The sequence below is a fragment of the Gigantopelta aegis genome, chromosome 3, assembly GCF_016097555.1.
Source record: "Gigantopelta aegis isolate Gae_Host chromosome 3, Gae_host_genome, whole genome shotgun sequence".
NCBI classification, from domain to species: domain Eukaryota; kingdom Metazoa; phylum Mollusca; class Gastropoda; order Neomphalida; family Peltospiridae; genus Gigantopelta; species Gigantopelta aegis.
The window spans coordinates 5200464-5213283 of NC_054701.1; the positions used below are offsets into that span (position 1 = coordinate 5200464).

Below are 12820 nucleotides of genomic sequence, written 5' to 3' on the forward strand. Positions count from 1 at the left end.
GGAGGGTGCAATTGTGAACTCTAAAATCTTGAAAATTAATGGATCCATAAATTGTTGTAATTTTTAAATAGATAGCAAGAGAACTGCTGTTTAAAATGTATCAACATGCATGGAGTGCAGTGTCTAATTTGAGAACATTTTAAACCCATAACCACCTGGTAGGGACACTTATGGTCTGTTTTGTTTTTATTACGTACCCTCAAATTATTTTCTACCAGAAAGTTTGTTGGTATTTCCAATGCATGCATCTACATGTTGTTATCCACTGATTTCAGTTATACAAGCGTTATGCATGTGCTTGTGCATCTATTATTCTGTACAGTAACCCCCACCCCCTATGTGCTATCTCCAGGACATCATGTTTACCACTGTCTTGTGTAACTACTGCAAACAGAGCTTGCAGTTCTTGCTGGCCCATTACACACTGCAGTAGGATTATTAGCCTGGTTAGTACAGGGTTGAGATCCCTCTGTGTTTGACATCGTAACAGCTTGATGGCTCCATGTACTCCGTGTTTTCATTGTTGCGCCCAACTGCCCTGTGTTCAGTGACCCCCGACCGACCACTCAACCACGGTGACTCGGATCTGTTAGTTATTGATTTTCACGTTGTCAGCCTACTGCTGTCCTTTAGTGCGCTGCTTTCTTCATCTGACTTGGTCGACCGTCATGGAGTTCTCCTTACCAATGGTGATCATCACAGGGCTGCTCTCCCATCTCTGAAACATGTTTCTGTCTACTTCTTCACTCTCCGCTGACCTTTCAAATCTCAGGTCAAGGGTTGCTGTGTGCGATTTGGCAGAGTTTGATGTCTGCTAATCTGTGCTCGTTTTATGTTCTGCAAGTTTCTTCACCATTTGGCCGTGTGAATTCAAGTACTATGGGTGTCTTGTTTTACACATTCAGCATGCAGCAGTTGTGAGCGTTTTCGCTTCATCGTAAGGAGTTGTTCTTAGCAAGTGGATTATTCAAAATTATGTGAAGGAGCCAGTTGTTTAATATTTAAGATGTTCACCATGTTAATGTATTGTAATGTGTTATAACTGGATTTTGGATTTTCTACAGTTGAGTGATTTGTCATCCTTGATAAATTTAAAATATTTACCAAGTTAACATGTTATAATGTGTGTGAATGTCGTTAGTGTGTTATAAAAGGATTTGTCTTAGCTGTGATACAAATTTGGGTGTTTTCAGTTGTGCCGCGGTTTCTTTATATGGATTGATCAGTTGTGATGTGAACTGTATTTGTTAGTTTGCTGTATTCCCAGGTTCAGGATGATGTGGTGTCTTTTGGATTACAGATTGTCGAAGCTATCTTAGCGCTACAATATCGTAAAACTGTTGTAGGCTATGACATCACTACACCAAACGCCATAGCCTACAATGGTTTTACGATATCATAGCAGTATAGCTTAGAAAATCTGGGCCCTATTTGATGTAATATCTTTTTTGTTATTTACTTTTCTTGGGTTCAGGATCAAGAGGTACGCTATATGCTGATTTTGATCACATTCAGTGTGTGGTGTTATTTAACACATGACTTGATAAACCAGCTTTGTGCACAATTTCAATGATCTGCACTGCATACTTCTGACACCATTCAACTTCAGAATGTGGGACGTTTTTGTAAATTGCGCGATATAATATTATTGCTGTTTGATTGCTTTGATTTGTGCAAGTGTGACTTGCAGTAACAAACTGAATAAACCACCTATCAAGTATCCAGCATGAATACATTATGTTACATGAAATGCATGACTTGGTCTTTAAAAAGAAATCATTGTGCATTTACATTAGTAGGTATATTTGGTCTTCCTTGTTAGACACAGTGAGCCATATCAGACTGGATATACCTGCATGCACTGGTGAATAGTACACAAGTAGGATGTGCTGACATTGTTGGTTAGGTTAGAGTGCATAACAAATGAAATTACAGTGAAACCCCTCTAAACCGGACACCCAGGGTACCAAGTAAAAAGTCTGGTTTTAAGAGGTACCCAGTTTAGAGAGGTTATAATCTGTAATGATTGGGGTTTTTAAATGGACTATGAAAAACATCCAGATTTGAGTTAATTCTGGTTTACATAGGGTTTGGTTTCAAGGGGTTCCACTGTAATGGCTTTCTTAGTTTCACAAGTCAGCACTGTGAAGTTTACAGAGTTTTTATTGGTTAACTGCATGATATTGTAATGTCAGATTTAAAGAAATGTTTTGTTGTACACATCACTGTTCAAGCAGTGATACCAGGAATGACAGTTCACCTCTGTGGTTATTTTCCTTGGAGATAGAGTTTCCAGACAAAACAGTGCCTTCTGTACCCAATGCATATGTGTTATGTAAAACTGTTGGATTCTTTATGTTAGCCGACATTTGGTTTTGTGAAATTTAGAAAAAATCCTTTCACTATTTTGGGTCTTTTTTATGTGTTCCAGCCGGAACTCTACAGCTGGTGTTGGAAATCTAAAAAGGTTAAAGTTTGAGTTCTTTCTATGAATAAGATTTCTTAAGAAATGGAAAGGAAAAAAAATGCATGCACATGTTGAGTTACTTTATAGTTTTTAAATGAATTGAAAGGCTTTTTTGTGTTCCAGGATGTTCCAGATGTTGGTATTTTTTTATATCTTCTCACTGATAATGAGAAATAAGTTTATGATGTTTCTGTAAGAGAGATTCTTGATTCCTGTAAACATTATTCTCAGCCGCTGATGATAAAGATAGTGTCTGATGTTTACAGATAGCAATATTCACACTCAAGGCTTTTCAGATAATCATAACCCTGTTGTTTGAAGAAGCTGCTCTGAAAATAGTCACTTTGTTAGCAGCAGATTTAAAGCCGTCATCATGCCAAAACTTTATGTTGATCCCTGCCTGCTTATCTCAAGTGTTTATTTTGTCAGACCGCAATCCAGTAGTGGTTGACCAGCCAACAAGCTGTAAACAGTGATAAAGCAGAAAGTAAACATGGCCATGTTGGATGGTGCTGACCCCCACCACTGATAAAACTGTCAGCAAGGACCAGATATTGGCCAGACATATCCAGTGGGGAACACTCCTGTCATTTGTGCTTATTAGCATTCATCATTTGTAAAGTCTGGTCTTATAAAAATAATTAGTTTTAATTGTTGGGTGGGAGGTGTTCTGCACTTATCCTCATATTCAGCATTCAATTGCAGGTGGTGATATACAGTTTAAACAATTATGTTTTTGTTTTTTGTTTTAAAAAATCTTTTCAATTTTTTTTCCAGACCAGGATTATTTCTTCTATTTTGTGGTAATGTTCAGAATTTAAAGTATAATTTTATTGATTTAGATCCATGAATTTTTCTTTCCAAAGTATATCATCAAAATACTGATAGTCAAATGCTTTTCTCAAGTGAATTGATTCATTAGCTCAATACACAAGGTTATTTATGTTCATCAGAATGCCATGCAAACTTACTGAGAGTCAAATGGTTTTGCTTCACTTGATGTGCATCACCAACATCAAGAATATTCAATAGATTGTTTATTCTGTTTATTATTCACAGTTATTAGGAGTAAAATGTTTTTGCAGCTGAATAGTTTTACTTATTTAGTAAGGAATACGTTAAGATTGCCTCTTTTAATCAGTGTGATATTCAGAATTTTTAAGATTGAAATATTTTTCTCAGTTCAGTTGTCTAAGTACTAGATCAGAGTATCCATCAGCCTTGATTAGGTCTCTCTGACTCTAACCGTGAGTGAAATTGCATGTACTGGGCTGTGACGTTGAATCTGCTGGTTGGATTATTCACATAGGAAGAATGGATTTTGTGTCGGTGTGTGTGTGTGTGCAGCAGTCTCGCAGAGGAAGAGATTGTTGTGTGTGGAAGCTGTTGCCTAACCGTTACAGTCTGCAGATGAGACTGCGATCGGAACAAAGTGTTTTCCTGGGATTGTCCACACCTCCTGTTCACGTGGTGATCGCAATGCTGTTTTATTGTCTTCAGCGTTGAGTAATCAGTGATGAAACGCCTGGTGAAGCTAAAGTTATTGTCACTTACAACATCACTATAAGAAAACAATGCAGACCACCCTACATGCAGTAAACATACAGCAAGTTCACTGTTGTGTTGTACTAGTTACTTCCTGGCCTTGGTTTTTGTTATTATTTTGTGAGTGGGTTTTTTTTATATAATGTACTTGGGTACCATTTGTGTTTCTTGTTATAATCAATTGGAGTTGTTAATAATGACTAAATTAATAAGTTGATCTAAGATAATTTTCTGATTATAATTATACATACCATAATACAATGGAAGATACTTGCATATAATAATATTGGCTGTGCATTTCTGTAATGACCTAAGGTTATTTTTTTGTTGACAGATTCATTGAAAAAGTTAATATTACTTATAAATGTCACTGAATGGTGACCTTACGAGTAAAAAAGTTCTGTTCTGTTTTGATATATACTTTTAAAAGGAAAAGCAGTAGTTCTTAACTATTATTGTGCCTGTATATTGGAGCCATTTTTCTGTTAGTGTGGTATGTGTATTGTCCGGTGGTGCCATCACAGCAGAAAACCTGATGATCACAGCTCTGTCTGACCAGCTCCGCAAAAGCGAGCTGCATGTTTTGCAGTAATTACTGACCAGTGTGACCAGCTTGGTGGAATAATCAATTGTGACCTGATGGTCAGCCGATTGTGTAAGGAGGCGAGAGTTTGTGACCAGTCTGGAATGTGTCGTCATCCAGTGCAGCTTGTTAAGATGAGTTTGTGGCCACTGTGGTGCTGACAAGTCGGTTGTGGTAATGAGTCACCATCTGGTGTCACTGATACTTTTATTAATATGTTAGATTGAGAAACTTGTTGTTATTTTGGTTACCTTGGTAATTGTGTATGTCAGACTAATTCTGGATTTTTACTTGTTTGTGTAGTGTTTTTGGATTTTCCGTGTTTTCCATCCAAAACTTACAATATGGCTTCGGCTAATATATTTTAGAACATTGTGCAACTCAGGCTTTCTACCAGAAAATAATTTGATGTTACGTAATAAAAACAAAACGGATCATAAGTGATCCCTATAGGTTTGGAATAATTGAAATTGGACACTCCATTTCATGCACTTCAACAATTTTTAAACAGCAATTCTCTTACTGTAATCTTTCTAAAATTATAAAAATGTATTAATTAATTTCCAAGATTTTAGAGTACGTAATTTGACCCTTCGTACCTTCTGGCAGAAACCCTGTAACCCTAAAGCCAGTCTCACTACCCAACCACCAGAATTAATAATGTTTTGATTTTTGTTCGTAACCCACTTTCATCTGTTGACTGAGAAAGATGCTATTGTTGTTTCAGTTAGTTTGGTCACCATGTTGTTTCAGTTTCCTTGTTCCTTGGACAGTCTTATTACATGTGGTCGGAGGATTATGGAATATTCATGTTTCCTGTTGATGTGTGTGTGTTAATATAATCATTGGAAGGATTTGCTTGTCTGCGTTTTGCATTGCTTTCACAATGTGTCGCCATTAGTCATATATATATATTGGACCATTTTCTCTGCAATCAAATATTAATTGCTCATGTATATATGTGTAACTTGTCATACAACAAGTACATTTACATTGACTCAACTCATTTGATGTCCTAGTTGCTTCTGGGAAATGGTTGCAGTGTTGGTTCTTGGATTGTGAGGATTGCTGGAGTTTTTGAGTCACTATATTGGTCTGGTTTAGAGGAATATGTTTGTGGTATATAGGGTTATTATTTTGTTGTCAAAATAGACTTTTGGCAGAACAGAATCTTGATGAAACCGATGTTTCAAGTGTAGAATTCTCCTGCTTTCAGGGACATTGGATACACTGTTAACTGTTTGAAAACTCATGTATTTGTTAACTCTGTTCACTGACAAGTGAAGTGATGTTTACTATAGACTGCTAGAGGTGTGCAATGGGATGACGTTGTAGTCGTCACACACGTGCCCGCTGGCATACAATGCCGCCCCGGAATCGCTACTCGTCTCTGTTAGCCTGCACCAGACCCGTTGACGACTTCCTCTCCGAAGTGCCGCACATCTTTGGTAGGTATATTGTGTATTGTTCTTACACCTGTAGACGATTAGCAATTTAAAAAAACAATTGGCAAATTTGATTTGAATTGGGTGAAATAATTTTGTGTCATGAATGATATTGTCTTGAAAAATAACTATAGGTTTCTTAAACTTTTTAAGTTTTGAAAGATAATTTTGTGAAATTTTCTAATCGCCTAGAGCTAGGTTTGATTATGTGTTTAACATTTGTTAATTAATAATGATAGTTAAACTTAATTTTATTTTTTTGGAGGGAGGGTGAGTGGGCAAGGAAGGTTGAAAATCAAGGAAATGATGTTATTGGTGCTAAATACTTGCATATCCATTTATACATAAGTTTTGACATCTTTTGACTGGCAGCTGAACTTCCACTAGAAGCAGAACATAATTTATTACTTGTGTGATAAGGTTACGTAAAGACCTGAGTGCTGACTAACACATGTAACTGCAGGAAGACATTTTTATGATGGCTACATTTTGCATGAAAGTGTTTTATGATGCATTATGAAATATATGGATCATTTGTTACATTGGACAAATAACGTAAGCGTATCATAAGATAAGGTTTATTGCAGCACACAGAACACGCTGTGAACAAAGTGACGAACAGCATACCACCATTATACCAATAAATACAGAAAGTAGCACGTTTGAATGAAAAAAAACCCCACCAAATAGCAAATATGTTGGACAGTTATGGATGGGTTTTTATTTATTTATTTATTTATTTACTTTTATTTAATTTGTACCAAATACAATTTGTATTAATGATTAATTTATTTATTATTTATTAGTAGTGTCAAGTACAATGTGTATTTGTATTAGAATCTGTGTGTTTGACTAACCCTTGTTTGACTGGCTGTAGACTAAATTTAACCATGCACGCCATTTGATCGAATCAAGGAAGTGCTGCTAAACCCCGCACTGTCACACAGCACTGTCACACATCTCGTGTAGGTCAGTTTGTGAAGCTGTGGTGATGGGCGGTGCTGGCCGAGTGTTCTCAATCTGATCAATGCATTCACCGCTGTCTCCATGACATGGGCCTTCACAGCACACAACTGTATTGATTGGAAATGTATTACACCAAACATAGCAATCTTATTACTCCCCCTTGTGCATCTGCCACCCTCCTCCCTCCCTCCCTCCCTCCCTGCTCCCAGCCGCCATCTCACCCGAGCTGTAATATACATGTGCATAATAACCATATCAGACCAAGTTGTCTGCAGTGTTGGTTTGTGTAAATGTGGTTACTGAGTAAATTTGAGCACCTAAGTGAATTTGGTCACCACGTGTGTATGTACCGGTACGTTGTAAAGTCAGTCACTAGGTATGAACTAAACATGTAGATTGATGGAGGAATAGTCTAAGTTGATCATTAAAAATTGCATGCCCCAAATGTTTAAATAGTGTGAATATTAATGGTGTGTGGGTAGTAATTTGCCACACATATACATGTAAATGACTAATTGACAGTAAACGGTGTATGAAACAGATTACACTTTATCTCTAGGTGCATCATGTCATGCTAATGTACTGGTGGTGTGTTTGTAAACATGTGTGGTATTGATTACACTTTATCTCTAGGTGCATCATGTCATGCTAATGTACTGGTGGTGTGTTTGTAAACATGTCTGGTATTGATTACACTTTATCTCTAGGTGCATCATGTCATGCTAATGTACTGATGGTGTGTTTGTAAACATGTCTGGTATTGATTACACTTTATCTCTAGGTGCATCATGTCATGCTAATGTACTGGTGGTGTGTTTGTAAACATGTCTGGTATTGATTACACTTTATCTCTAGGTGCATCATGTCATGCTAATGTACTGGTGGTGTGTTTGTAAACATGTCTGGTATTGATTACACTTTATCTCTAGGTGCATCATGTCATGCTAATGTACTGGTGGTGTGTTTGTAAACATGTCTGGTATTGGTGTCGGGAGTGGTATAAATATTAGTCAAAAGGCAACCAAAATTACTTGCTACATGATTAGGATGAGAAATGCATTTGTAAGCCTTTAACCCATGAAAATAAAATTAAAAACAGAATTATTTATGGTTTTAAAAAAAAATTCTTATATTATAAAAACAAAATATACAGACATGTATTCATGTATGATACCTAGATTATAGATATAATAAACTGAAATTGAAACTGAGCCGAGATTGATGTTTGTGAAATGTGAACTCGGAAACAAGTGTCACACTTGAAATGTATTATGCATGCATGATGTGAAATAAGCCGTTTTATTAATTAGACCGTGGTTAAACATCAGTCTACAAGGCTGGAACACCACTGTACATTGTATCTGGTTTTATCAATAAGACCGTGGTTAAACATCACTCTACAAGGCTGGAACACCACTGTACATTGTATCTGGTTTTATCAATAAGACCGTGGTTAAACATCAGTCTACAAGGCTGGAACACCACTGTACATTGTATCTGGTTTTATCAATAAGACCGTGGTTAAACATCACTCTACAAGGCTGGAACACCACTGTACATTGTATCTGGTTTTATCAATAAGACCGTGGTTAAACATCAGTCTACAAGGCTGGAACACCACTGTACATTGTATCTGGTTTTATCAATAAGACCGTGGTTAAACATCACTCTACAAGGCTGGAACACCACTGTACATTGTATCTGGTTTTATCAATAAGACCGTGGTTAAACATCAAGACCGTGGTTAAACATCACTCTACAAGACTGGAACACCACTGTACATTGTATCTGGTTTTATCAACAAGACCGTGGTTAAATATCAGTCTACAAGGCTGGAACACCACTGTACATTGTATCTGGTTTTATCAACAAGACCGTGGTTAAACATCAGTCTACAAGACTGGAACACCACTGTACATTGTATCTGGTTTTATCAACAAGACCGTGGTTAAACATCAGTCTACAAGACTGGAACACCACTGTACATTGTATCTGGTTTTATCAACAAGACTGTGGTTAAACATCAGTCTACAGGGCTGAAACACCACTGTACATTGTATCTGGTTTTATCAACAAGACCGTGGTTAAACATCAGTCTACAAGACTGGAACACCACTGTACATTGTATCTGGGCCAGTCAGTACAACATGTACATCAACTGATGGCAGAATGAGATTGATTTCCCATTAATTGAATAACATTTACAAATGTTATCATGGCCTGTAGCATTGTCCAGCACCATGGCTAGCTGGTGTACCAGGCACACAGACGTTAGATAATGGCTTATTTCTTCCGCCTCATGAACCCAGCGAAAAAATCCAATATTAGTTCCGTTATAGCAGATTTCTTTGTGGTGCGCTTAATAAGCAATATATCCAAGCAAATGGTTGATGTATCAATCTAGTTTGCTGATAACAGAACTGATTAAAGTCAAACCTGTGAAGATGGCCACCTCTGTTAACCAGTCATCTATCCAGAGAGCCTGTTTATTTTTTTTTAAATCAAGTAACATCAGACATAAAATGACCTGTGAAGAGGGCACCTTTTGATATTCACTCTGTCTAACTGTGTGATATATTTATCATGTTGGCATTCATAAATGATTCAAGAGTATCTAGTTATACGTGCAGCATGTTAATCAGTAAATCTGATATGTGGCCAAGCTTTCATAGTTTTGAGTGATCACTTGAATATATACAGTTATTACAATCATAATGAGAGGGAAAAAAGCTTATATTTTATCACAGAGAAATTAAGTATTGACTGATATAGTGCTTTCTGACTAATGATTTAAAAAGAAAGAAGAAAATTATTTTATTGACTATTTATCCATTCAACTCATTGGGGTTTTTTCCGTCCCAACCAGTGTACCACAACTGGTCAATGGCTGTGGTGTGTGCTTTTCTGTCTGTGGGAAAGTGCATACAAAAGATCCCTTGGTGCATTAGGAAAAATATGGTGGGTTTTCTCTGATGACTGTGTGTCAGAATTACTAAATGTTTGACATACAATAATCAATGTGCTCTAGTGGTGTCATTGATCAAAACAAACTAACTCAATTTAGCAAAATGCATGAAGAGATACATCACATCTAGTTGCACTTTTCTTATTACAACTGATAATAACACGTCTGTCAGTGTGAAATATCACATGAAATTAAAGAAGCATTTAATTCAGAATTCTCATTAAATCGTAAATAACAACATTTCAGTGCATTGTGACATTTAGTTTACTTAGCCTAATGAGAGTGTATAATGACAACAATTATTTTATGTAAAATGTCAAAATGGTTTTTGTTTTATCAGCCTTGATACATGCATGTTTAGTGTCAAAACAATACTGATTTTTTTTTATAAATGTGCATTTTGATACATTTGTAGGAAGTTGCACCGTATGTATCATTTAATTTCATGTTTGCTTACATCTAACCACAAATGAAGCACGCTGTTCTTGAATCATAATAACTATATAACCATAATTAAAATGTATTGCATTCATTGTTAAATAAAACATATCTTTCTTTATTTCTTTAGTGGTTAGGGAACAAAATTTGTTTATGTAGTTTGCATAAATTCCACTGCATTTTTACTTATTTCATCTAAATTCTTTTTCTTTTCCTATTTGATCACATTACCATGAAATTTGTGTGCTTATCTGGTAGGCTTTGATACAGGGTGCAAACAGACTTGCTGCATGGACCTATTCAATGGGGAAAAAAAATTAAAAGATGAAAAAGGGGACACTTCGATATATTATTGGCGGGGGGGGGGGGGGGCAAGTTCTTTGCTTCCTCCTTGGATCTATCTCTGCCCCCCACCCCCCACCCTCCCCACCCCGAGGTTGCCGAGGTTCCTATGAGAGTCATGTGCATTAATGTGTTACCATTCTACTCTTTGTAGTTTATGACTTCTGAAACTGGAACTAATCTAACTAGGTTTCCTCAGATAGTGTGTGTGTGGGTGTCATGGTGGATATTAATGGCTGGACGCCTCGACTCTGAAGGCCAGTAATTTAATCAGCAGTACAGACAGTTATAGCTCCATTCTGGCCTTTATGTCCATTGATTTAGCAACTTTACTGACCATGTTACCAGTGCCTGGACTCGGCCCTGTTTGTAGTGTGTGTCCAGTCAGACGATTAATTCACCTGTTTATATGTTTACATATTCCTATGTGTTTGTTTGAAGAGATTAATTAATTTTTGGTACTTTGAGCCAACCATAAAAGAAAACAAATTGCTATACTTAACCAACTAACAGGAAATTGCCTTGTTATTCATTGATTTCTTTTTCATTCATCTTCCTGTGTCGTTTGTGGTTAGTTTTGGTTGTTTTGTTTTTTTTGTTGTTTTTTTTGGGGGGAGGGGGCTGAGGGGTTGGGGATATGGGGTTATGATACAGTAGGCTGTTGTGGTCAGATTACTAAAAGTGGTGGTTATCATACAGTAGGCTGTTATGTTCAAATTACTAAAAGTGGTGATTATCATACAGTAGGCTGTTATGTTCAAAGTATTATTATTATTATTTTAACCAATAGAAAGACTGTCAAGCTATGAGACTATTGGAACCAAAGTATTTCATCCAGTGGGTGGGGTGGGGGGGGGGGTAATTGAATCATTTTAGAATGAGCGTGACTGCAGTATTGGTAAACTGACGAGACACCCTTGATTTCCCCCTGTAGTTTCTCAGTCAGGACACCAGTGTACATAGTGGTTTATGATAATTATCTATAAAGATCTTGAGTTGGTTTTTCTGACAGTCCAAATACCAAACCGTTGTTTAATATGCAAATATACCAAATATACAGTGTGTCTGTATGTAGCAACACTGCCAAATGAACTGTAGCTGAAGTTAATGTAGTGGGAATATTTTAGATGTTGTCAAACAGAGATTCAAAATACTAGATTAGTGGACATTAGATACCTTTTGTCTTATGAGTTTACAAAATGTTGGATAGATTTTTTAAAAATGAGATATATTGTAAATGGTATGCAACAGACATACAATGTAAGTGTAGTATTTTATTTCTTACACGTCCTCATAAAAAGGTTTAAAACAAATGTAAACATCTTTTTAGACTACTTCTTTACGATGCATTCACACTTCCACGGTTAATAAAGTAGTCGTTTTTGTAGTGTTAATGTCATTGGATGGTGTCGCTTTGGTGTCTAGGTCATCACTGTTGAGTAGCCAACCGATGTCTTTAATTTGATCTCTCACATGTGGGATATCACTGTGTTCACTGTCAACCTGTCCAGTGTGTACCGAGCTGCATGCATACATTCATCTTTTTGTACATATTTTTTACTATAACTCTTCTTAAAATAAAGAAATATATGTAAAGCAATGCCAGTAATTTCACATCACATATTCATCATTTCAAATCCTTCAAAAGTTATTCTTTCTTCCATTTTGTAACCTGTAACACATCTTTCATATTGACTTTATCACTATCAGATACTTGAAGGCACAATATGTGGGATATTTGAGATATAGTAATTTAGTTTTTATCGTGGATATCTACACCACATTTTGCCTTGCCCGAGGAGGTTGTTGAGAAAACAAAGTTGAGGTACAGTGTATGAAGGTTGGTCTGTGGTTTCACAAGCATGTGATGACCACATGCAGAGAACGGTCTTTGAGTGGTCTGTTTGAACCCGCTTCAAACGCATTTACATGCATCCATTATTTATATATTTGTGATATAGAGATGTAAATATAAGAGTCTATTTGATTAGATGTAAGTGCATTGCGAAATGGAATCATGTAGTTCAAATGGACTATCAGAAATACATTTTGTATGCACCTGCAACTAA

At 36.5% G+C, this 12820-nt stretch overlaps 1 protein-coding gene across 5 annotated transcripts in view; it reads left to right on the plus strand.

The window, feature by feature from the left end:
- Positions 1-12820, plus strand: part of LOC121367427 (SLIT-ROBO Rho GTPase-activating protein 1-like) — a 154134-nt gene that overhangs the window by 77950 nt on the left and 63364 nt on the right. Inside the window, exons 1-2 of one of the 5 annotated variants that reach the window (XM_041491589.1) lie at positions 508-937; positions 5812-6043. The exons of the other annotated variants lie outside the window; for them this stretch is intronic. Coding sequence (XP_041347523.1) covers positions 5959-6043 — 85 coding nt within the window. The 5' untranslated portion in view covers positions 508-937; positions 5812-5958. Of the gene's footprint in view, positions 1-507; positions 938-5811; positions 6044-12820 lie in introns of those variants that run through there. 5 annotated transcript variants of the gene reach the window in all.